This window comes from Vombatus ursinus, unplaced genomic scaffold (assembly GCF_900497805.2).
Source record: "Vombatus ursinus unplaced genomic scaffold, bare-nosed wombat genome assembly UNPS02001287.1, whole genome shotgun sequence".
NCBI lineage: Eukaryota > Metazoa > Chordata > Mammalia > Diprotodontia > Vombatidae > Vombatus > Vombatus ursinus.
This window is the reverse complement of record NW_020941065.1, coordinates 9,099,904-9,123,916: the sequence shown is the minus strand read 5'-3', so window position 1 is coordinate 9,123,916 and position 24,013 is coordinate 9,099,904. Positions and strand designations below refer to the sequence as shown.

At 56.5% G+C, this 24,013-nt stretch overlaps 1 protein-coding gene across 2 annotated transcripts in view; it reads left to right on the top strand.

Moving 5' to 3' along the window:
- Positions 1–22,595, top strand: part of PXN (paxillin) — a 56,452-nt gene extending 33,857 nt beyond the window's left edge. Inside the window, exons 2-11 of one of the 2 annotated variants that reach the window (XM_027864198.1) lie at positions 8,618–8,844; positions 9,229–9,347; positions 10,795–10,934; positions 11,031–11,232; positions 12,024–12,159; positions 17,588–17,758; positions 18,320–18,493; positions 19,106–19,187; positions 19,622–19,770; positions 20,213–22,595. In XM_027864198.1, coding sequence (XP_027719999.1) covers positions 8,618–8,844; positions 9,229–9,347; positions 10,795–10,934; positions 11,031–11,232; positions 12,024–12,159; positions 17,588–17,758; positions 18,320–18,493; positions 19,106–19,187; positions 19,622–19,770; positions 20,213–20,479 — 1,667 coding nt within the window. In that variant the 3' untranslated portion in view covers positions 20,480–22,595. Of the gene's footprint in view, positions 1–8,617; positions 8,845–9,228; positions 9,348–10,794; positions 11,233–12,023; positions 12,160–17,587; positions 17,759–18,319; positions 18,494–19,105; positions 19,188–19,621; positions 19,771–20,212 lie in introns of both variants that reach the window. The other variant, XM_027864187.1, reaches the window with a different exon arrangement.
- Positions 22,596–24,013: the final 1,418 nt, after the last annotated feature.

Here is a 24,013-nt window from a genome sequence, read left to right as displayed (position 1 = left end):
GGGCTCTCTCCACTATGGCCCCCAGCCCCAATCCCTAGAGCCAGGCCAGGCCTACCAGGGCTGTCTACACTATGGCCCCCAGCCCCAATTCCTAGAGCCAGGCTAGGCCTACCAGGGCTATCATGAAGAGAGAAGAGAGAAGAAGAAGAGAGCTGTCCACATCCAGACTGTGATGGCCACTTGTCCAGTGCAGGCCAGACTAGCTGGCTGCTGCCCTTCAGTGACTCGATCTCCCTGGAGAGGGAGTGTGGGCTGCCCATGCGGGCCAAGGAGGGTGGTGGTGGCCTTTCATTAGGACAGGTGTTTCCCTCTACCCTGATCCCCAAGGCAAGGCCACCCCCTCGGGTCCCAGCTGGGGCTTTGCATGTGCATGTCTTGGCTGGTACCAGGGCCTAGGAGCCACATCCTGGGGGCAGCGAGTGCAGACACGAAGGAAGGGAATGCAGGGGGGGCACTGGCAGCTGCGGCCTCGGAATGTGCCTGGGTCCCCTCCCCACGGGCAGGCAGGGGGGGAGTGGGAAGGAATGTGCCTCAGCAGAGAGAGCACTTTAACCCCATCAGTGCTGCTGAGGGCAAGGCCCCAGAATTCCAAGGTCGGTCCCTGGAGCTGTGGGGGCTAAGGGAGAGATCAGCTTGTCCCTCCCCACAAGAAGCTGCCCTCTGCTGCTTCCTCCCCAGGCTAAAAAACCCTCCCTGGGTCAGACTGCCCAGTGGAGGTGGGCTTCCATCCCTGGAGCAGCCCCCCGAGAGGTCCCTAGTCTCTTTTTGTGCTGGGCTGGACTGAGCCAGAAGACGCCTTCCTAAGCTGACAGATACAAGTCTTGTAATGGGAGGAGGGGGTGGGCATAATCAAGGTCCCAGGGAGGAGATAGCCAGGCAATGCCCAGATTGTGCAGCAGCTGGGGCAGAGGGCCCCCACAAAGCTGAGCTCCTCTAGGGCTCCCTGCAGGCTGACCTGGCCCTAGGGATTGGGATGGGGGTGGGGATGGGGCGCCATAGTGCAGAGAGCCCTGGTAGGCCTGGTCTGGCTCTAGGGATTGGGGCTGGGGGCCATAGTGCAGAGAGCCCTGGTAGGCCCAGCCTAGCTCTAGGGATTGGGACGGGGGTCATAGTGCAGAGAGCCCTGGTAGGCCTAGCCTGGCTCTAGGGATTGGGACGGGGGTCATAGTGCAGAGAGCCCTGGTAGGCCTGGCCTGGCCCTAGGGATTGGGACGGGGGTCATAGTGCAGAGAGCCCTGGTAGGCCTGGCCTGGCCCTAGGGATTGGGATGGGGGTCATAGTGCAGAGAGCCCTGGTAGGCCTAGCCTGGCTCTAGGGATTGGGGCTGGGGGTCATAGTGGAGAGAGCCCTGGTAGGCCTGGCCTGCTAGGGATTGAGGCTGGGGGCCATAGTGCAGAGAGCCCTGGTAGGCCTAGCCTGGCCCTAGGGATTGGGGCTGGGGGTCATAGTGGAGAGAGCCCTGGTAGGCCTGGCCTGGCTCTAGGGATTGGAGCTGGGGGTCATAGTGCAGAGAGCCCTGGTAGGCCTAGCCTGGCTCTAGGGATTGGGGATGGGGGCCATAGTGGACAGAGCCCTGCTGGAAATCTTGCTTCTGACCTAAGTTTCACTCTGTGTGAAGCGTACTTTCCCAGTGTGAGCCTGGGCTGGTCACTTCACTATTCTCACCTCTACCTGATAATTATACCTGTAGCTCCCTCCTCAACAGGCTCAAACTAGACAGTCATCTGTCCAGTGCTTCGTAAAATCTAAAGAACTCTATTAGAATTGTTAGCCATGTTAGTAGCATTGTTTGACCCCCTCTCCAGAGCCAGGTTCAGACTCACTGATAAGTGTACTAATAACTCACCAAGAAAATGCACCTTCCACCCCTCTGCAGAGGTGGGGGCTGGGGGTGTGGAATATTGCATGCACTGCCAGATTGTATTGATTGGCTTGGCTGAACTGCCTTTGGACAGATCCTTTGTTCTAGAGGCTGCCTCCATGGATAGGATGGGTAGGAGATGGATATGATGAATGAAGGTGATGGAGAAACAGAAGACAGTAAAGGGAAAATTTACATTGGAGAGGCTTCCTAATGTGATTTACATTACAGAGCCTATGGAAACTAGCCCAGGTGGTTATCTGGGAGTCCCTTCCTGGGCCTCCCTCCAGTTTAGGAATGATAATAACCCCCATTTGGATGGAGGGAGTCCCAGGATTCTGGGGTGGTTAGACTTTCAGGTTTGCCCAGGGCTGTGAAGACATGTACATAGCTGGACTAGTTTTCCCTCGGTTCCGGTTTCTTTGGGACTCAGACTTCTCCAGGGTCATGTGGCTTTTCCAGGTCACTCTCCAGCTGAGGGGGTCAGGTGACTTGGGCCAAGGTTGCCCAGCTTTGGCCAGAGCTGCCCTCCCTCCCCATGGCTCTGGGCCCCCAGGAGCAGGCTTGGCCCATCTCTTAGCTGCCCTGCACTCCCAGGGTGCACTAGGGAAGGGTCACCCCCCTCCAGCCCCGCAACTGGACGGTTCTGGGACTTACCGAGTAACGGGTTAGGTTACTTTCGGTTACTGGGCTCCTCTCCCAGATTGGGTTTGTGTGTCCACAGCGCACTCTGGTGGTCAGAGACACCAGCTCGGTCCCTCGTGCTCCCCAGGGACTGCCCCCCATGCCCTGGCCTCCACCTTCAGGCCTCTGCCCTGTGGCAGGAAGGCCATGCCTCCCACCTTGGGCTGCTCCAGCCTCGAGGAACCAGCCACCTCTGGGCCAGAAAGGCTCTGCCTCAACGTTGGTGGGTCCTGGCCTCTGTGAACCTGCCACCCCGTTCCCCCCGACCTTGGCTAGCCCTAGCCTGGTGACCTCATCTTCCCCTTTGTGGTGGGTGGAGTGCCCTGATCGGGGTCACTTGGCCTAGGAAAATTAGGCAACAACAATGACAAAAATGCACGGCTCAGAGTGGCTTCTTTCTGGGAGGGGAGAGGAAGGCCAGGGGGCTTGGACAAGAAAGCAGAGTGAAGCCTCCCTGCCCACCTCTGGGCTCGCACCTCTGTCTGCCTCCAAGACATCTCTAATTGGACATCCGGCAGACATCTTAGACCTAGTGTGGCCAAAGCTGAATTCTTTCTCTTTCCCCCAAACCTCCCTGACTGTCCAGGGTCCTGCCATCCTGCCAGGCCTCCGGGCTCCCAGCCCAGGAGCCACCTTGGACGCCTCGCCCTCTCTCAGCCCCCAGATCCAAGCTGGTGCCAAGGCCCACTTTCACCTGGGCAGCGTCTCTCCAGTGCGCCCCCTTCCCTCCTGGGACCCTGCTCCCACCCCTGTGCAGAACCTCCTCATCTCCTGCCCAGACCACTGCACTGGCTGCCTCAGTCTCTCTCCCCACTCCAGTCCATCCTCCATTCAAACACCGAAGAGATTTTCTGACCCTGTCAACCGTCCCACCTCTCAGTAAACACCAGTGGCTCTCTGTGGCCTCCAGGAGCAAATACAAAATGCTGTTTGGCATTCAGAGCCCTTTGTCCCCCAGCCCCCTCCCACCTCTCCAGTCTTCTCACACCTCACCCCCCAGCACATCCTCTTCCATCCAGTAACCCAGCTTCCTGGCTGTTCCACAAACAAGACTCCCCATCTCAGCTCTGGGCATTCCCTCTGGCCGTCCCCCATGCCTGGACCGCTCCCCCTGTACCACTGTAACCACTGACCTCCCCGGCTTCCTTCAGCCCCAGCTCAAATCCCACCTTCTACAAGAAGCCTTCTCCACCCCCTGCCTCCCTAGTTAATTATTTCCTATTTATTCTGTACTTGTTTGGTTGCTTGTGGTTTCTTCTATTGGACTGGGAGCTCTTTGAGGAACTGGTTTTTGCCTTCCTTTGTATTTATTTATTTTTGCTAGGCAGTGGGGTTAAGTGACTTGCCCAGGGTCACACAGCTACTAAGTGTCAAGTGTCTGAGGCCGCATTTGAACTCAGGTCCTCCTGACTCCAGGGCTGGTGCTCTTAGCACAGTGCCTGGCACATAGGTGCTTAATAAATGCTTATTGGCTGACCAGCTCATCCAGAAGGAGAAAGTTGGGAGACTGAGGCCAGTGTAAAAGGGGTGGGGGAGGAACAACTCACTTTGGAGGCAGATGTCAGGTGTCTGCCCCCACCCCCAATCTGGAAGAAAGCTTAGTGGGGGCTTGTGCTGAGAGCCAGAGTGGGGAGCAGAAGGAGCCCAGCTCTGCCATGTCCTTTCCCCTGTCTGGGTCTCAGCTTTCTCATCTGTAAAGTGGGAGCTTGGCCCAGTTGACCTCCAGGCCTTGGATGCTAGGTCCTCTGGAGTCTGGTCCTTGGTGAGAGAAGCCTTGGCTTCCACGCTGGCTGCCCCTCCTACCCATGACCTTTCCTTATCCCTCACACTTTGCTTTGCGAAGGGTGTTCTGTCTGCTTGTCTGTCCAGAGGCAGATCCCCTTCCCTCCCCCATAGAGTGGAAGCTCTCAGAGGGCAGGGGTTCAGCCCAAACATACTCTCTCCTCACCTCTGCCTTCTACAGGAACTGTGCTCCCATCAGAGATTATTTTTGCATTTTCTTAACCACTGCCACACTATCTGGCATTTATATGTGGCGCCAAAGTTTGCAAAGCGCTTTACAAAGATTATCTCATTTTGTCCTCACAACAACCCAGGGAGCCATGTGCTATTGATGAGGAAATTGAAGGCCAGAGAGGCTGTGTGACCTGCGCAGGGTCATACAGCAAGGAAGTGTGTGAAATAGGATTCAAACTCAGGTTGGGCACTCTGAGGCAGCTAGGTTTCCCAGGGCTGGACTTGGAGTCAGGAAGACCTGAGTTAGAATCCCACCTCAAACATTTGTGCGACTCTGGGTGATTTACTTAACCTTTCTGGGCTTCAGTTTCCTGATCTGTAAACTCTCATTGGCCTCCGAGTTCCCTTTTAGCTCTAAATCTAGAATTTTCTGATCCCCTGCTCTGTGCTCCCCCTGCTTACCTGTGTACATTCATCGTACCCCCCAATATAGACATCTTGTTTTTGGTGTTGGCCCCCCCTCAGCACCAGGAATGTGCTGCCTTGTATGCAGAAGAGGTGCTTGTGAGTGTTGGTTGATTTGAACGGGGAGGGGTCTAAGCCTTGGGGAGGAGAGTGTGTGTCTGGGTGGCCGGGAGGGGCCTGTCCATGGCTTCTCTTGTGGGTCGGGCTGCCGTCCAGGAGCTTAGGAGGGCTGGGGGGCAGGTGGGCGCTGCTGCAGCCGGGCACCCAGAGGAAGGGGGCCTCCCCTCCCCCGGAGGATCCCTCCTTCCTCCCCCTGGCTCCTCCCAGTCTGGCCTGAGCTTATGTTGACTCATACCAAAGGAGGAAACTTGAGAACTTTAACCATTTCACCACAATCCGAAGATTAGGATCCAGATGGCCCCCGAATGCAGCCTGAGTGAGCTCTCCTTTCCTGCCTCCTCCAGGCCTGTCTCCATTTGGTCATGGTATTCCCTCTTCTACATCCTGTTTCCCAGGATCACAAATAAAGAGCTGGAGGGGCCCCTGGGCGTCCCAAGGCACAAAATGGCAGATGTCAGCAGGGGGGCGCTGGTAAATGTTTAACAACCAGCCCTCTGTGGGGGGAGGGGCATGTGCTTAGAAACGCTTTCATATTTAATCTGCATTTTTAACATTTTCTCCTTCACTTTCTAAGTCTTCACAATCAACAAAACCATATAGTCAAGCCAGGATTTGCAGATTTCTAAGGTGTAAATGCTCACACTGAAAATTTAACAATCAGCTCCAACTGGTTCAGATTGGCCTGGGCACAGCCCTGGATGTAAGGCACCTTCAAACGGTAACCGAAAATGTCTGGGTGGTTTTTTTGTTTCAACATCACCTGTGTTTCCCAATGTATACCTCCCCTTTCCCCTAGGCTGAGAGCTTTAAAAAAAAAAACAAAAACAAAAAAGCTAACAGAAGAATGTCTATCGTTTATCCTATACGTAATTTGCTTGCTTGTTATTTCTGCCATTAAATTGTAAGCTCCTCGAGGGCAGGGGCTTCTTTTTGTATCCTGTGCTTAGCAGAGTGCCTGGCACATTTTCTCGTTGTTTAGTTGTTTTCAGACGAGTTTGACTCTTCGTGACCCCATTTGGGGTTTTCTTGGCAGAGATACTGGAGGGGTTTGCCATTTCCTTCTCCAGCTCATTTTACAGAGGAGGAAACTGAGGCAAACAGGGTTGAGTGACTTGCTCAGGGTCACTGCTAGTGTGTATCTGAGGCCAGATTTGAATTCAGGTCTTCCTGACTCCAGGCCCAGCACTTCGCACCAGTTAATTATTAATTGACTGACATTAATTATTAATTGACTTACTGACATAGAATGTAAGAACCAGGAGGGAACTTAGAAGTCAGTCCAGCCTCCTGATTTTACAGATGAGGGAAGCCGGGGTGCAAGAGCGGGAAAGTCACTTACCCAGGGTCCCCCAGGTAAAGAGCCCAAGTGCTCTGCCTCCAAATCCATCCCTCTGTCACCTCCTGCCTGCGGGTGGAGCTCAGGGGGTAGGAGAAGCCAGGGTGGGGAGTGTGGAGGGGGAGATCTCCATAGGGAGGCCAGAGGACCTCTAGTCAGAGATGCCATAGAAGCGCTGGGTCTGGCTCGGGGATGTTTCTTGACTCTTCCCGGGAGCTTCTCTGGAGCCTGTCTCCAGGGAGCATTAAGAGAGCACCCAGAGATCCGGCTGCTGGGAGGCCACCTGGGCTGGGCTCCATCTACTTCCACCTGGCTGAGAAAGAGGAAGCCCCACCTCTTTGTGGGAGCTCCTCGGGCAGACGTCTGGAAGGGATGGGGTGGGACCACAGGAAATCTCCTCTCTGTGACGTCAGAGGACCTGTCCTCCAGGCCGGGCTGCCCCACCCTAACCTTCCCGAGATTTCCCTGGGCTGGAGGGTATAAGTTTTTTGCTACCTGCTTGCTGGAAGGGACTTCTCCCCTGGGACCAGAGCACAAGGTTTGGCTCCTGAGGCTGGGGAGGGAGGAGGGGTGGGCATCGACCAGTGGTTGGGGGGGCATCCTCAGAGTTGGCAGATGTCTTGGCATTTGGAGTTGCTCGAGAGCCCTGGACTTTGGCCTTCCCTCCTTTTTCCTGGGAGGACGTGAGGGAGGGATTTAGGACTGGGCTGGTTAGAAATTCAAGAAGTCAGCTTGGGCCAGAGGCAGATGGGGCTGCCCTTAAGGGGCTCCTCATGGGTGGAGGGGTCTCAGACACCATCAAGGCAAAACCCCTCCATTGTACAGCTGGGGACATTGAGAACTAGAAAAGTTAAGTCTTCCAGAATTTGAACTTTTGGCTTCTTGGCTCTCGAGCTTGGCTGCCTAATCGTTCCTGTAAGATTCCCCACCCTCACCCTCACCCTCACCCTCAAATTGTTATGTATGCGAGGCAGTGTGGGGTAGATGGATGGAGTCCTGTTCTGGGAGCTGAGGTCAAGTCCCGTGCCTGAAGCGTGCTGGCTTGTGGTCTGGACCTTTTGGCCGCTAGACTAGACAGAAGAATCCCTGCCGGCCACACAGTCGTCTTAGAAAGCCACTTATTAGCATTATTTTTATTTTTTAAATATTTCCTGCTTCCATTTTAATCTGGCTGTGGTCAGCTGGAGAGTGTGGTGGGCACAGGTGCCTGTTAGCCCAGCCTCTGATCCCTCTGCTCAGGGCTGTTCTTTAAGACGGGAGCAGGAGAGGGAGAGGCCGCCTCCCTCCTTGGCACCTTCCTGGTCCCGTCTTCATCTCTGGGTGGGGTGTTTCCTTCCACCAGATTGTAAGGTGCTCGTGGACAGGGACCGTCCGTGCTCCTCCTCAGCTCCTTGCACGGCTCCCAGATCATGATAGATGCTGGTGGATTTGGGCCGGGGGGTGAGCGTTGGGTCCAGAAGACTGGGTGGAGAGTGTCCTGGGAGCTGGGGCTGGGAAGGCAGGGCCAGGCTCTGATTTCCCGGCCCTCACCTGAGGGGCCCTGGGGCAGCCCCTTCCCCAGAGGCTGGTTCCTCTCTGTCTCGATGCCGGGCCCCTTGGTGTTCTAAGCAGACCTGCCCCCCACTTGGGCCATACTGTGACCCTCAGTCCCCCCACCAGAACTGGCACTTTTTCCCCTTTGAGGAGGAGAGAGCCAGGGAAGGCTGGGTCCCTCCCTGTGATGTGGGAGGCCCTCCTAGCTCCTCCTCTGTCCAGTGTAGTCATCCCTCCTGCTCCTTCCTTATCCCTTCTTGGTAAGCCCAGAGTTCTCCCAGAGATCCCGGGCTCTGCTTACTTGTTGGGAGGGGGCCCGGGAACCCAGAGGTGGGGGCTGAGCAGCCCTGGGAGCCCAGAAGAGCCTTTTCAGGTTCGCTTGGGGGGAGTTTGGGGGGGACCACCGAGGCAGGCAGTTGGTTTGCATCCCAGCATGCCATCAGCTGGGAGCAGGGGGCTGCAGGCTACCCCGGCTTACCCTCGGAAGGTTGGTCGCGTGTCTGTGTTCTCCCGTCTCCTCACCCCGGAGCCTGGAGGATTCAGAAGCTGGCCTGGCCCCTGCCAGGGGCGAGGGGAGGCTTTCAGGCCACGGGGGGGTGGTTGGTGCCGGCTGGAGGCAGATCTTGTTTCACGTGCCTGTCGTGTTCTCCTGTCCCTACCAGACGCCCTGCTCGCGGACCTGGAGTCTACCACCTCCCATATCTCCAAACGGCCCGTCTTCCTGTCTGAAGAGACCCCTTACTCCTACCCGACAGGAAACCACACGTATCAAGAGATTGCGGTGCCCCCCCCGGTCCCCCCACCCCCCTCTAGCGAGGCGCTCAACGGCACTGTCCTTGACCCCCGGGACCAGTGGCAGACTGGCGGCACCCGATACATCCACCAGCAGGTAGGGTCTGTAGACCCCGTGGCTGTGGGGGTAGGTTTGAAAGGCAAGGCACACTATGGGGAGGGTTCCATGGGCTAGGTTATGGAGCCGAGCTGGGGACCTAGAGGTAAGAGGTGGGCTGGGGGGCAAGCGAAGGGACGAGGGGAGAAGGGTCCAGAGAGGCCCCAGTCATCCCAACCAAGTACCGTCCCCCATGCACAGTAGGAGTGGTGAACAGTGTTAATCACCAGGCAGCGGAAAGCCCCCAGTGGGCTGGGAGAGGATGAGTGTGAACCTCCTGGTGGGGGGTGGCAGATGATTCAGGGCCACTCACCCTCCCTTCAACTTGCCCCCGCCCCCTCCTCTGGGGTGGAGCTGCCGTCTCACGGTGCCTTATCTCGGCAGCCTCCGCCCCAGTCTCCCGTGTACAGCTCCGGTGTGAAAAATCCCAGCGTCCCCGAGTCCCGGGACAGCCTCGGGTCCCCCTGCCCCCGTGGAGCCAGTGAGGAAGAACACGTGTACAGGTAGCAGCCCGCGTCGTCCCCCCAGGTGCCCAGCGTGGGGCAGGGGCTTGTCTTCTCAACAGGGTCTCTGCCCAGTGCCATGGGAAAGCAGCCAGCCTGCGTGCTGCTGGGGTCTGAGGGCAGTAGTGAGAATGATAATAACAATAACAATAACAATGATAAAGTAATAATAATGGCAGGTAGTGTGTATATAGCACATTAAAAATGGCAGAGGCCTTTACGTGTGGCATGTCATTTGAGCCTCTCCACAGCCCTGGGAGCTAGGTGCTCTTAATGTTCCCAGTTTACAGGTGAGGAAACTGAGGCAGAGATCACATAGCTGGTGAGTGTCTGAGGCTACATTTGAACTGAGGTCTTCTTGACTCTAGGTCTGGCGCTCCCTAGCTGCCTCAAGTTGCTTCACCTCTCTCTGCCTCAGTTTCCTCATTTGTAAAGGGAGAGAGTTGGAGTAGTAGGCTTGTGAGGTCCCGTCCAGATTCTCAGTCATTTAACCTTCTATGCTTTAGTCATTTAATCTCTTTGCCTGCCTCGATTTCCTTGTCTGTAAAATATGGGGGCATGACTAGTTGGCTTTTAAAATCTAGTCCAGCTCTAAACGGGTGATTCTCTGGTTGCCTGGGATCCCTTCTCTGCCTCAGAGTCTGTGCGTGTGATATAACCCCCGTCCCACCGACTTCTCAGAATTGTAGGGAGCCGCCAACGAGACCGTTAATGTAAGGGGCTTAGAGAGCTACAGACGTGTCATTTGGGGTGTTTATTGTCATTAGGAGGAGCCAGAGCCCTCCCCCTCCCCTTTCCCCCTCTCTCTTTCCTCTCCTTTCCCTATCCCCCTTTTCTGTCTCCCCCTCTCCACTCCCTCTTTTTTCCCTCTCCCCCTTCTTTCCCCCTCCCCCTTTCCCCCTCTCTGTCTCCCCCTCTCCCCCTTCCCCTTTCCCATTAGGTCAGGTGGCAGGGTCACTTGCTCCCTCATGCACGTTCCTGTTGCGTTCTGACTGTTGGGAGCTTTTGCCCCGGTTCTCTGCTACCCCTTTGGGTAGCTGAGGGTAGGAACCAGACTTCCTTCCTCTCCCAACTTACCACATCCCTCCCCGTCCCATTGCACATCCTCGGCTTGGAGAGATTGCCTTCCTCCCCCCAGGCCTCGTCCTCCCCAAGAGCCGACAGGGCGCTCAGCAGCGCCTGGTCCAGCCCGGCCCCCTGGGAATGCCCCTGGAAGGGTCCAGACGGGTGGTCGTCTGGCTCTTCCTGAGGACCTCCAAGGAGGCTGCCCCTGCACTCTGGGAAGTTGTGCTGACATTAAGCTATCAATAAAGCTGCAGGCTCCCCAGGGCGTGAGCTTCGGGCCCCTCAACCCTCCAGAAACCCGGGGGTCAGTGTCTCGTGCGCCCCCCCTTCCCCTGCCATTCCAGGGATTCTCATGGGCCTCCTTCCTTTCCCCCTCCCCCAGTTTCCCCAATAAGCAGAAATCAGCTGAGCCATCCCCCACCATCATGAGCTCCTCACTGGGCAGTAACCTGTCAGAACTTGACCGCCTTCTCCTGGAATTGAATGCAGTCCAGCACGGCCCTGCGTCTGGCTTCTTGTCAGGTGAGGGGAGGGGGGCAGGGCTGCTTTCTTGCATCCTCATTTCTCAGGCTCCCCCGGCGTTGGCATCGATTGGACTTTCTCCTCTTCTCTCCCAAGATGACGCTAACCAGAGCCCTCCACTGCCCGGGGGACTGAGTGCTCACTATGGCATCCCCGAGAACAACAGCCCCTTGGGGGGAAAGGCCACCCCCCCAGTGAAAGAAAAGCCCAAGCGGAATGGGGCCCGGGGGCTGGAGGACATGAGGCCCAGCGTGGAGAGCCTTTTGGATGAGCTGGAGAGCTCCGTGCCCAGCCCTGTGTGAGTACCAGCTTGGCCTGGGGGTGGGGGTGGCACGGGGCCCACCCCTGCTCTCTGGGACATTCTTGGAGTCTCTTTGTTAGGTTTGAGGGGTTGTGGTACATTCCTGACCACTCCCTCCCTCTCTGTGGACTTGCTAAGTAATCTCCCTCCTCCTCCCTCTGGATCCCCGAAGAAGTAGGAAGAGCCAGGGATGGGACAGGAATTCATCCTGCATTCCTTTCTCCCCGTCATGGGCAGGGGCAGCAGGGTCTGTTAGGAAGGGTGTTGTGCTGGGGGTCAGGCAAGAGTGGGCGCAGATTCCACCGCTGACACTGGGACGTATCATTTCTAGGCCTCACTTTGATCATCTGTGAAATGGGGCTGATGACCCTCCTCCGAGTTGTTACTGATGTTATAATAACTATGCATGAACAGCCCTGAGACACTCTGTTGTGATCCCAGATTCTCAGGAAGCCCCCACTGGTGGAGTCACAGATCCTTGGAATAAGGATTCATACACCAGGAGGGCAGGCACTTTTTTCCTTTTTAGTGCCAGCACATAGTAGGTGCTTAATGAATGCTTTTGGATTGAATTGAGACACTTCAGAGAGCTGTCAGTAAGACCACTGCTCAGCCTTTTCTTTCCTAAAGGCTTCAGGGCCTGGCTCGGTGTGGCCTTTGCAGAGTGAGCCCCAAGTGTAGACTGGGGGCATTGAAGCCTTGGGAGGAGTCCAGGCTGTGGTTGTTCCCGATGTTGAGAACGCCGCCTGGAATTCACCGCTCACCATACCCGTGCCCCTTCTCTACAGCCCAGCCATCACGGTGAACCAGGGTGAGATGAACAACCCTCAGCGCGTCACGTCCAGCCAGCAACAGACCCGCATCTCGGCCTCCTCAGCCACCAGGGAGCTGGACGAGCTGATGGCCTCCCTCTCGGACTTCAAGGTGCTCTGCCGGCCTGGGTCTTTCCCCCCATTCCTATCACCCCAGTGTCCTTATTCCCCATCTGACCTTGGACCTGTGCGCAGATCTGAGCATGGGATGCCCTGCCTGCTGCTCTGTGGTCAGCCACTGGAGGCTAGGGAGAGGGAACCCACAGCCAGGGGAGCTGCCCTGGCTCCAGCTAGGTGGGCAGCAGGATGCCGCCTTGGCCAGGTCAGGTCGAAGGCGGTTCCTGCTTCTAGCTGCTGAGGTTGGTGGACTTGGAGCAGACAAAGGGCCTCTGTCACTGCTTTTGGGGTAAGGAAGGGAGGACGTTGACCCCAAGGGCCTGAAGCCCAGGGGCCAGCTCTCACCTGTCCAGATCCCCTGCATGGCGTTGACTGATGTCCTTTTCTGCCCCCCCCGGCACCTCCACTCCCTTCTCTCTGCCTTCCAGTCCCCTGATAATTTACTTCTCCTTTGCCCAGAATCCATGGGGCTGATTCCACAGCCTTACTCTCTTCCTTCCCTCCCTCTGTGGTCTGGCAGCTGGGCCTCTCCTTCCCACCAGCCACGACTGTGGGAAACCCAACACCTTTGGCTGGCGGGCCGGCATTGACCAGTAGCTTATTCTGAGACTGGTCTCTTGCCCTGCCCTGAGCCCCTCCCGACCCAGCCTCCAGGCGACCTTCCCTGCTTCCCCCAACCCAGGGATGGGCTGGCATGTTTTATTTAGAAGATGAGAGGTCTGCCAGGATCTAAATGGGTATTGATGGTGATTGATTTCTCCAATAATTTGCTGACCTGGCCTTGCCTTCTGGGTCAGATGGCAGCCTTGGGGAGGGGCAGAGAGTGATGGAACAGGAAGCTGAGGGACTGGGAGGGGGAACTGTCCTACCGGCCTTCTCTTCTTGATGATCAAGGGCTGAGGTCTTTTCTGGGGGGCTTGAACTAGGCTTTGTCCTGGTTCCATATGGGCAAGTGGCGCCATCTTGTTCCACACTGACGCAGAGGAAATGCCTCTGGGAGAATTCTCGAGTCCATCATAGCGGAGGAACCTTGGTCTCTGGACCGCAGGCTCAGAAGTTTCCCCATTTTGGGGGCTAAGGTTTGGACTTGTGTGGTGGCTGATGACGCAGCAGATGGTGTCTCCTGTCTAGTGGGGGCTGGGGCAGGGGAAAGCACGAGTCCTCCAAGAAGATAAACTCAAGGTGGGGAACAAGGATGATGGCCTTTTGTTGGCTAAAGAAGGCTGCAGGGCCAGGGAGGGGCAGACCAGCAGGGAACCCAAAGTGTGGTGTTTGTAGGTCACCAAAAACTCCTGTTTGCCATCTCTCTGGGCCGTAGCGAGTTTCTTTATAGAGGAGGTATGTGTGTGTGTGCGCGTGTGTGTGCACGCATGTGTGTGTGTGCGTGTTGGGGCTGTCGTCTAGATGTTACCCCCACTTATCTTGGAGAGCCCATCCACCCTTCTTGTCTTATCCCTCTTTTGACTTTTCCCCCCTCCCCACTGGGCCATTTAAGAGACGCCCCCCCTCCCCCTGATCCCTGAAGTGTGCTTTCTTTTATAAGTTTTTTGGTTGTTCTTTGGCCTTGGAGGACGCCCCAGTGGGTGACTCGGGTGGTCTGTGGGCCTGGCTGTCTGTTCTCTGAGTGTCTGGGAGGAAGTGAGCTCCCCGTCACGAGCTGCTTAGATCTGAGAAGTCACGTCAGACGCTCTGGGAGATGGAACTCATGCCCAGGCCAAGGGGTCTTGAACTCCCTCTCTGCCTTTGTCCTGATTTTCCTCCAGACCAGCTCCTCCGTGTCCCCAAGGTCGGTGCTGTTGGCCCGCTCCGGTACCTCTCCGGAACCACACAGCACCCTCTCGTCTTCTGTTTCTTTGATGCCTCGAACTAGACGTGCCTCCGGTGATGGGGGGAGTGCCTCTGGGGTCCTGTGCATTGAAGAACATGGGGCTGTGGGGAGGAGTCCCCCAGCTCTGTCCTCAGATCCCCTCACGGCCCCTCCTCCTCTGGAGGGGCCCAACCCGACCAGGCCTGGGGGGGTGTCTGATGCTGCCAGCAGTGGGTCATCCTTTGTGGATGGATGTCTCTCTGAGACAAAGGACCAGGGCCCGACTCAGAAGAAAGACGGGGCCAGAGCAGGTCTGGGCAGTGAGAAGAGGCCTCCTGAGGCTGTTTGTTCTGACTCCTTCTTGCCCAAAGCACACTCGAGGTCCTGGCAGCCTAGCTCATCTTGGAAGGTGCCCCCCCACCCACCTGGTCTGCAGGAGGTGAATGAAGCTTCGAGGGAGCAGCTGTGGACTTTGGAGCCCTTGGGGCCCCCAGATTCGCACGAGGCTGCTTGTGTTGTGGAAGGAGCCATTGAACCAGCTGTTGTTGCTGAGAACCGGCAGACTGTCTTCCCGGACACCTGGGGCCCTGCGAAGGAACCCAGACCGCAGAGGACCTTGGCAGGGCAAGGGCTGATGGGTCAGGACGGCGGCCACCCCACCCAGGCCAAGAAGGAGCCGGGCCAGGAGAGCACTGCCTGGAGAGATGTGCCTGCCATGAGCACCGAGAGCGGAGGCCGGGGCACGGAAGCCCTGAGCAGCTTGGCCAGGAGGGACGAGCCGGAGCCGCCCCTGGGAACAGAGAGGATTTCCACCTCTGGCCAGGCAGGCACCAGAGGGGGAGGGCGGCTGCGGCTGCTGTGCATGGCCCCCAGTGCATGGTGTGAGACTGGACTTTCCCCTGCCCCTCCTGCTGCACTAACAGCATGAGCCCCTGACAGAGCTGTTGTGTGCATGGCGCTCGTGGTGAGGCCCTCAGCTTGGAGCGCCAGGGACCTTAGCCACGTCCTCAGAAGAAAACGGGCCTGGGCTGAGAATCAGGAGACTTCTCACCACTGCAGCTGATGCATGTCCGTGACTTGCTGGGCCTGGGCCAGAGCAGGCCGGCTGCCTCCGGGCCAGGGGTGTATCTTACTAATCCACATGCTCCGTGTCTGTGGGATGCCCCGTCCACTCTGTGAGGTGGGCTGGGCACAATTTGTCATTGTTCCCATCTTACAGATGGGAAAATGAAGGCACAGAAAGATTAGAGGGAGAGCCCCGCTCTCCTGGTGGAGATCCAACGTGCCTCACCGCCCTGCTCTTTTTGAACATCCGTCTTCACCCGTGTGGAATTTTGCTCCTCAGTGCTTGACGGGGACAAGAGTAAATGCATAATGAGAAGGGTTGTGTCTGCTTGGCCTGCCCGGGAGCCAGAGGATGGTTAGAAGGACGCAGCCATGACCGGCTTCCTCTGTCTCTCAGATCCGCTCTGTGATCAGGAGGAGCCGGGAGACGGGCCACGCGCACCCCATGTCCCGGGAACCCTCCCCGCGTCGACGCCTGAGCCCCGCCGTCCTCCACAAGACCCCTTCTCAGGACCAGCTCATTGCCGAGTTGCAGGGCCGGCTGGGCATCAGGCCAGAGGAAGAGGGGGTGGACGAGGCAGGGGCTAACCCAGAGGCCTGGCTGACGGAGGGGGTTGTCATCACCGTGCAGCCACGAGGGAGGCGGGACGGGGTTCAGGTCATAGAGAAGGTATCAGGGCGGGGCTCCTCAGCGTAGCCTCACAGGGGTGGGGTGGAGGAGGAGAAGGGTGTTTGGAACACTTCCACTTCTCTTCTGGTTCTTGGTTGTGTTTGCAGTTAGGGCCGTTTTGTATGGGTCAGGGGGAGAAGAGGAGCTGGGGGGCTGTGTGGCCACCAGGTGTCTCAAACCCTGGATGACATTGGCCAGAAGAGGATTTCAGATCCTCTTCAGGGCCCTGGTCTCAGAAATCTTCAGGGATAGGGCTTGGCCCTTTGCCCTCATCCTGGCGCTGGTCTGGCATGAGAGGGTGGTGGGGCCTCTAGATCTCGGGGGCTTTTCCTTTCTCTCGTCCTCACTTGTCTTCCTTCCTTTCCCAGGTTGTCTTTCCTCCTGACTCTCCCATTCCCCTGAGAAGAACCATCTCAGTTCCTGTCTCTCCTCCTCCTTCTCCTTCTCTCCAGTATCTCAGACACACTCCTGAGAGTGGGCCCCCTTCCCCCCAGGCACCACCAACCCTGGCTGATGCCTCCCCCAGGCCTCTGGGGGTCAGGGATCCCCATGATGAAGAGGGGCACTCAGCTTCCCTGGGCCCTCTTCCGAGCGTGGCCTCTGTCTCCTCCCCACCCCACACCCCGGCTGCCGCCCGCCTCACCGTGTCTGTTGGCTGTCAAACTGATGACGATCCACTCTTCTCCCCAGTTCAGGCAGGCCTGCCCCCGGGGGGTCCCTAGGACTGTCAAAACCAGGCCATCATGGTCCGGTGCCTGGCCTCCACCCTTCATCTCCTGCTACCTCAGCCCTTTTCCACAGTGCCTCGACCTCACTCCAGTCCCCTAGTCAGGATGCTGACCTCAGCCTGTCACCCTCCTCCACAGGTGCTGACGGGGACTTCAGCAGCCCACTCCCCGGCCCCGATGGCAGCCCGTCCACCCCCCAGCCCTCCCACCCTCAGGAAGGCAGCCAGCCCATCTCCTCGTGGCAGTGAGCTCTCTGCAGCCCTGGCCTCTCCTGAGGTTTGCCCCTTTCATCCCCTTAGGGCATGGTCCTGGGCTCCTAGCTCCAAGGGGGCCCTGCTAAGAGAAAGAAAGAAACCAGCATCGTCTGTAGCTCTCCTGCCTTTCCCCTTTCGGTCAGGTCTGCTGTCTAGGAGGCTTCTCTGTTCCTCTCCCTCCTCCATGGAGCTCTCTTGGGGTCAGGCCTCATCTCTCCAGGCTTTTCCCCCTCCTCGCCCCCTGGGCTGGGGGGAGCCTTTTCTTTGCTCTGTGGTTGGGAAGAACTACTTTCGTCAGCAGCCAGGCTACAGAGGATCATGGGAAGTCTTTGAACTCTAGGGTTGATCTGGCCATCAATCAGTTATTCAGTCAACAAACATCGGGCCCTTCCTATTTGTACTGGTGTGGAGATGCCTAGACCTGTCTCTCTGCAAGCAAAGGCCTTACTCTCTCATCAGGGAGTTTTCTCGTCTCTCTGTCAGATCCAGGGTGGTGGGCTGTGTGGGCTATAGGCTGACTTGTGCAGGGAGGGCTGAGCATCACTGTCCAAATGGCAGTGGAGGTGGGTGGGGGAAGGTGGTAATCTTAGCACAGAGAATGCTGTCCCGCTTCCCTTCTCTCTTATCCCACAGGCTTCTTCTCCCCTTATCTACCTTCAGGACAGGATCTTCCCCAAGAGCTGTGGGAGGGAGACAGGGGGCGACCTGAATGGATGGATCCCTGCTTTGTTGTTTGGCCTCAGGAAGGTCACCTCAGTTACTGTGTCTGTAGAGTGGGTCGAATGGCCTTGAACCCTAGGAAGTCTCCAAGTTGGCAGAAAATACCTGGTGTCCCAGCCAGAGATTTCAGGTGTTGCTGGCTGTCTTGTTCCAACCACCTTTCTCCTCTTGCTCCACAGTTCATGGCCCAGGGGAAGGTGGGGAGCAGCTCCCCACCTGGTGGCCCCCCGAAGCCAGGGAGCCAACTGGACAGCATGCTGGGGAGCCTGCAGTCGGACCTGAACAAATTAGGTGTGGCCACGGTCGCCAAAGGTGTCTGCGGGGCCTGCAAAAAGCCCATTGCTGGACAGGTGATGGAGGAGTGGGAGATGGGAGGGGAACTAGAGACAGCCTGGGCCAGAGGCACCATCTGCTTCTGAGAGGGTCTGACACACCCCCGGGGGCGGGGGTTGATAAAGAGTACGATCCCTTGACTCAGTGGGTTGGTAGGGATGGGGTGGAGAAAGGCCTCATTTTATTGTAGTAGCTGAGTTTATTAGACACCTAGCTAGGTAGCATAGTGGATAGAGTGCCAGGCCTAGAGTCAGGAAGATGCGAGTTCAAATCTGGGCTCAGACACTGACTAGCTGTGTGACCCTGGGCAAGTCACTTCACCCTGTTTGCCTCAGTTTCCTCATCTATAAAATGAGCTGGAGCAGGAAACAGCAAACCACTCCAGTATCTCTGCCAAGAAAACCCCAAATGGGGTCGAGAGTCAGACATGAGTGACAGCCATCACCATGTGCGAGGCACCGGGCTCAGTGTGTAGGGGATACAGACAAAAAGGAACGGTGCTTGCCTGCCCTCGGGGAGCTGACCTTCTTTCCCCCATCCTCCCCTGGCCAGCCTTCCTCATTTCCCCCTTCCCCCAGGTGGTGACGGCGATGGGAAAAACCTGGCACCCGGAGCATTTCGTCTGCACCCACTGCCAGGAGGAGATCGGCTCCCGGAACTTCTTTGAACGTGATGGGCAGCCGTACTGTGAAAAGGACTACCACAACCTCTTCTCCCCGCGTTGCTTCTATTGTAACGGGCCCATCTTGGATGTGAGTCCTGGAGGTGCACGGGGCGGATGAGGCCGGGACGCCCACTCGGCTGCATGGCTGGGTCCTTCCCCACATGGGCCGCTCCCTGCTTGCTGGAACCCTGCTCACCGTCACGCTCAGGGTCCACAGTCTCAGGAGACGAGAGAGGGACCAGTCAGTGGGGAACCTGGAGGGCAGAGGCGGAGTTTCTGAAGAAAGGAGGTTGGGTATGAGAGTAGGGAGGCTTGGCATGGGCAGCCCAGGCTAGCAGACAGCGCGAGAACGCATTCATTCATTCAGCAAGCGTTTATTAGCCACCTACTGCATACCAGGCTCTGGGGATAAAAAGACCAGTGGCCCTGCCCTCTAGGAGCTTGTGTGCTTGGAGAAATAGAACACGCACATTGATAAATAAATATTACGTATTTGCCAAGTGGGGTGGGTTCCGGGCGGAGGTTTGCGGAGTGAGCACAGGTGGGAACCTCCCCCGAATCACCTCCCATCTGCAGGGGGCTTCTCTGAGGCCTACAGAGGGCTTCTTTGCCCACCCCCGTACGTGGATACATTTCTCTGGGCCTCAGGATGCAAACGGCCCCTTCAATAGCTTTTCTGTCCGGGATTTCTCTTATCTAGAAAGTGGTGACGGCCTTGGACCGAACTTGGCACCCGGAGCACTTCTTCTGTGCTCAGTGTGGAGCTTTCTTTGGACCGGAAGGTACCAAGCTTGGGTTGCAGGGGGTCAGTAGTGTCTGAGGGACGGTCATGTTCACATTAGAGGCCAGGGTGGTGGTGGGGGGGTGGATAGATCCCTTCCTGAGCCTCACAGGCCCCTTTACATCTAGGATACTGTGTTCTCAATGTTAGAGAGACAGCAGAGGGTGGTGGAAAGAGTGCTGGGCTTGAAGTCAGAGGATCTGGGTTTGAATCCTGCCTCTGACTTGCTCTGTGGCCTTGGCCAAGACATTTCTTCCTTTTAGGCCTCAGTTCTGTCTTATAAAATGAGACAGTTATATTACCTGATTTCTAAGCTCCCTTGCAGTTGACATCCCCTGTTCTAAGGCCCCTCCCAGCTCTGACATCCCCTGTTCTAAGGCCCCTACTAGCCCTGACCTTCTCTGAACCTATCCTTTGCTCTCCTCTCCCATGTAGGGTTCCATGAGAAAGATGGCAAGGCGTATTGTCGAAAAGATTACTTTGACATGTTTGCCCCTAAATGTGGAGGCTGCGCCCGGGCCATCCTAGAGAACTACATCTCTGCGCTCAACACCCTCTGGCACCCCGAGTGTTTCGTCTGCCGGGTAAGGCACCCCGCCCTTTCAGCCGCGCTCTCTCTGCTCCCTGGCTGTGCCTTCTGCTGAGGCCCATTGTCTTCAGTTCTGTTTTGAGGGAGGCCCATGGACTTGGGTGTCTGGTCCTTTCCCCAGCAGAGGGGGGGGGGGCAAGCAGACAAAGGATCCTAATATCATACCAGAAACTTGTCTGGCCCTGGACCTCGGGCCCTGGGGAACCCCTGCAGGGCCACAGTATGAGTCACGGGGAGCTGCCGCATGGAGGAGGCAGGAGGGCTGGGTCAAGCCTGGCCTCTACCTCCTTTTCCTGAGGCTCGGTCTCCTTGTCTGGATGGCCTCTGAGGTCCCTTGGCCCCTCCTCAGGTCTCCGTGGGAGGGTCTGGGGCCCCTCTGCTGCTGGTCAGAGCCCCCCTGGGGCCTGACTGTTCCCGTCGTTCCCTGTGCTGGTCAGGAATGCTTTACGCCGTTCATCAATGGCAGCTTTTTCGAGCACGACGGGCAGCCCTACTGTGAGGTGCATTACCACGAGCGTCGCGGTTCGCTCTGCTCCGGTTGCCAGAAGCCCATCACGGGCCGCTGCATCACCGCCATGGCCAAGAAGTTCCACCCGGAGCATTTTGTCTGCGCCTTCTGTCTCAAGCAGCTCAACAAGGGAACCTTCAAGGAACAGAATGACAAGCCCTACTGTCAAAACTGCTTCCTCAAGCTCTTCTGTTAGAGCCTCCGGCTCTCCCCTCCCCAGCCAGCCTCCCCCCTGCCCCCCACGGGACCCCCCAGGCCCACCCGGGAGGGTCCTCGAGGCAGTGGAGGGCTCCTGGGACCCAGAGACCTCCCGGCAGGGGACAGAGAGGCCAGGGCGCCACACCTGTTTCTGGTTTCCTCTTCCCAGGGATCTCCCCAGGCCCACTTCCCTCCCCCTTCCTCTGTTCTCCCTGCCTCTCTTTCTTTCATGGTGGGAGAGATCCGTTGTGGCCTGGGGAACCAGTCAGGTTTCCTTCCTGCCGTGCAGAGCCTGGCACCCCACACTGGAATCGTTTCTTAGCCAGGTCACTGGGCATCCCCAGAACCAGGGCTGCCCATTCAGGGAGTTTTTGAGGGGCAGAACTTTTGTAATCCTTCCGCTCTCTCCCTTCCCTCCTTCCTCCCCCCATCCTCTCCCTCCTCCCTCTCTTCTCCTTCCTCCTCCTGCCTTCCCTCCTCCCCCCCATCCCCTGGTTCAGCACTCTGGAGGGCAGCCATCCCCTGCCAAGTGAACGCCAGCATTAACCCCCCTGGGGAGAAGACCGGGGGGGGGAGAAGTTCCCAGGTCTCTCTCTCCTCTGCCTGAGGCCTCCTTTCTTGTGGCTCTCATTCACTCGGTTCTACTGAGAAAGGACTCTCCAGCAATAATATTTTATATTGACTTTGTGGGCTCTAGGATTGGCGGGCATGCCGTGAGCATGGCCCCTGGACTGGATGCTGCCCCGTGTTTGATAGATTTCTACACTGACGTTTGAATTCCTGTTTATCTGGGTTGCTTTTAATTCTCTCTATGAATGATTTTGACAAGATTTTTAAGATGTTCCTTTCGGTCCTGTCCTTTGCCCGCTCTTGGGCCCCTGGGGGCGGTGACCCAGGCACCTTTGCTGTCCAGCACTCTTAACCAATAGGGTTTTCTTTGTACCGAGGGCTTCTGGGTGAGAGGCAGCCAGTATCTTTTTCTAGCACAAACCAGTCGGTCTAGGAGTCATCTTTTTTTTAATTCCCTCCCTCCCAGTTCACCTAGAACATTTTGTAAACTGCTGTATTCAGACCCCCTTCCTCCCTGACTCTGTGTACCAGGGTCTCAGCTAACTTAGCTCATTTGCCTGCCTTCAGGAGGGAGGTGAGCATGTAACATGTGTTGGGTGGTAGGGAGAGACTTGGAGGGAACATGAGGGCATTTCCCAGTTTCTGCCGGAATAAGCCACAAGGAGTTGGGGGCAGGGTCCTACATCCAAGCCCTCCTTGTGTCTTCTGAGTTCCCCCAAGGCCCTGCTCCAACGTGCCCGGTAGAGGTCAGGGGGTTGCCCTCTGGCTCTGGGCATCCTCCTAGATTCTGTAAAGCACCTTTTGTGCCAGTTTCTCTGTTCTTTGGGAAACCTGGGGTGGAGCGATGGAGGAATAGAATAGAATAGACATTCCTTCTTAAGAAAAGGATGACGATGGAGCCAGGGGGTGCTCGGGACCGCCAAGCTCTGCTGCCCCAGCTTTGTCCCCATTTTGTGCTGACGGTAATGAGTGTTTGGAAAATTCCTGGGGGAGAAACCCGACTGAAACTGATGGTGGTTTTGCAAAGGGGCCTTGCTCTCATTATGGGCCATGAAATATTCTCGAGTCCCTTGAGGCCAGGTCTTGGGAGAATCCTGGGAAGATTTTCCCAGTAGGTGAAACGGGAGCTTACCTGAGTCCCCAGGTGGAGCTGCTATTCCTGCCCATTCCCGGAGCCTTCTCCGGTCATTGGGAATTGGCCGCAGACAGGGCAAAAGACAGTCTGGGTCTGAGGGAGGCTGAGTTAGCTGGGAACTCAGTGCACACTCAGCTTTCTGGTTCAGCTAGCTGAATGAAAGCCAGGGGCTCTCCAGGCCAGCTCTGCTCTGTTTTGGGGTGTCTGTACGTCCACCTCGAGGCCTTAGTGCTCTGTTTACAGTGACCTGCCCCGTCCCTCCCCTTTGGGTTCAGGGACATCTGGGGGAATGCCTCTCTGGGTCAACAGTTTGATTTGATTCTTTCTGCCCTATAAACTTTTAACCTTGCTTTTCCCATTTAAATTCCTGTGATTTATGCCAATAAAATTTACCATTATTTTCACCTTGCCTTGTTTCAAGACTTTTTTGGTTGGAGATGTGAGTCTGACCATCCCCATCCCTAAGCGTAGATGCCAGTTTGGCTCTACTTGGTCCTGGTCGGTAGACCACGTTTGGAGCGCTGGGGTCCCTTCTGGGCATTTCTCCGGAAGGATGCTGACAAGCCGGATGAGGGCCAGCATGGGGAGGAAAGAGGACCCCCAACCAGGCCACGGGGCAGTTGTACTCCCCTCCCTCATGTGTTTTTCCTCAGGCTGTTTCTAATGCCTGGGAATTCTCTGTTCTTCAATTCATTTCAACTGAACACATTTTTACTAAACATCTATTCCATGCCTGGTGCTGTGCTGGCCCTAGGGAGGGACAGACAAAAAAAGAACGTAGTCCTCAGAGTTTGGTTAAAGGAACTGGGAATCCTAGGATCATTGATTGGGTATAGAAAGGACTTGGGGGGCTGTCTCATCCACCCCCCCCCCATTTTTACAGAGGAGGAAGTAAAAGACTTCATGAAAGACATGGAGGAGGCAATGGCTAACTTCTGGTATTGGAAGTAAGAGGGAGGAATCCAGAAGGTTTTAGTTGGCGCTAGAAGGCAGCTAGGTGGTGCTAGAACGCTGGGTCTGGAGTCGGGAAGTCCTGAGTTCAAATCCTGCCTCAGAAGAGTACTAACTGTGAGATGTTGGAAAAGTCACTTACGGGCTGTCAGCCTCAGCTTCCTCATCTATAAAATGGGAATAAGTATAACACCTGCCTCATAGGGTGGTTATGAGAATCAAATGAGAAGGTGTGTAAAGCCTTTTTGAAAGCCTTCAAGTGCTATATAAATGATAGCTATTATTGTTACTGTGATTTACTAATGGGGAATCAGGCTGGAAGGAATTAAGTGACTTATCCAGAGTCCCACAGCTAGTTAGTGGGTGAAGCAGGATTTGAACTCGGGCCTTTCTCACTTGAATCTAGGCTTCTGTTCACTTACACCAAATCCAGCTACTTCTCCAGCACCAACTGTATGCTGCAGAGCTGTTCTAGGCCTTAGAGGAAATATGTTTAGACACAGGACACCGTCCTTCTGTTCTAAAGTCATGTCTGGAAACATTTATTAGCCGCTTACTATGTGCCAGGCACTGTGCTAAGCGCTGGGGATACACAGAAAGGCAAAAGACAGCGCCTGCCCGTGGAGAGCTTACAGTCTGACGGTGGAGACAGAAGGTGACTTGAGTGGGAGGGAAGTCACAGGGAGAGAAAGCTGGAAATACACTAGGGATACTAATAACACGTCAAGCCAAGGTCACCCTGGGAATCCTGGTCTGGCCCCAAGTGCTCTGGATGATCTGGGCTGACAGCTGGCCCCTCTCCAGCTCTGGTGGCTGCCCTCAGCTCAGGTTTGGGGTTTCCAGTCCTAGTAGAAGACTGTGCCAACCGAACCCTGC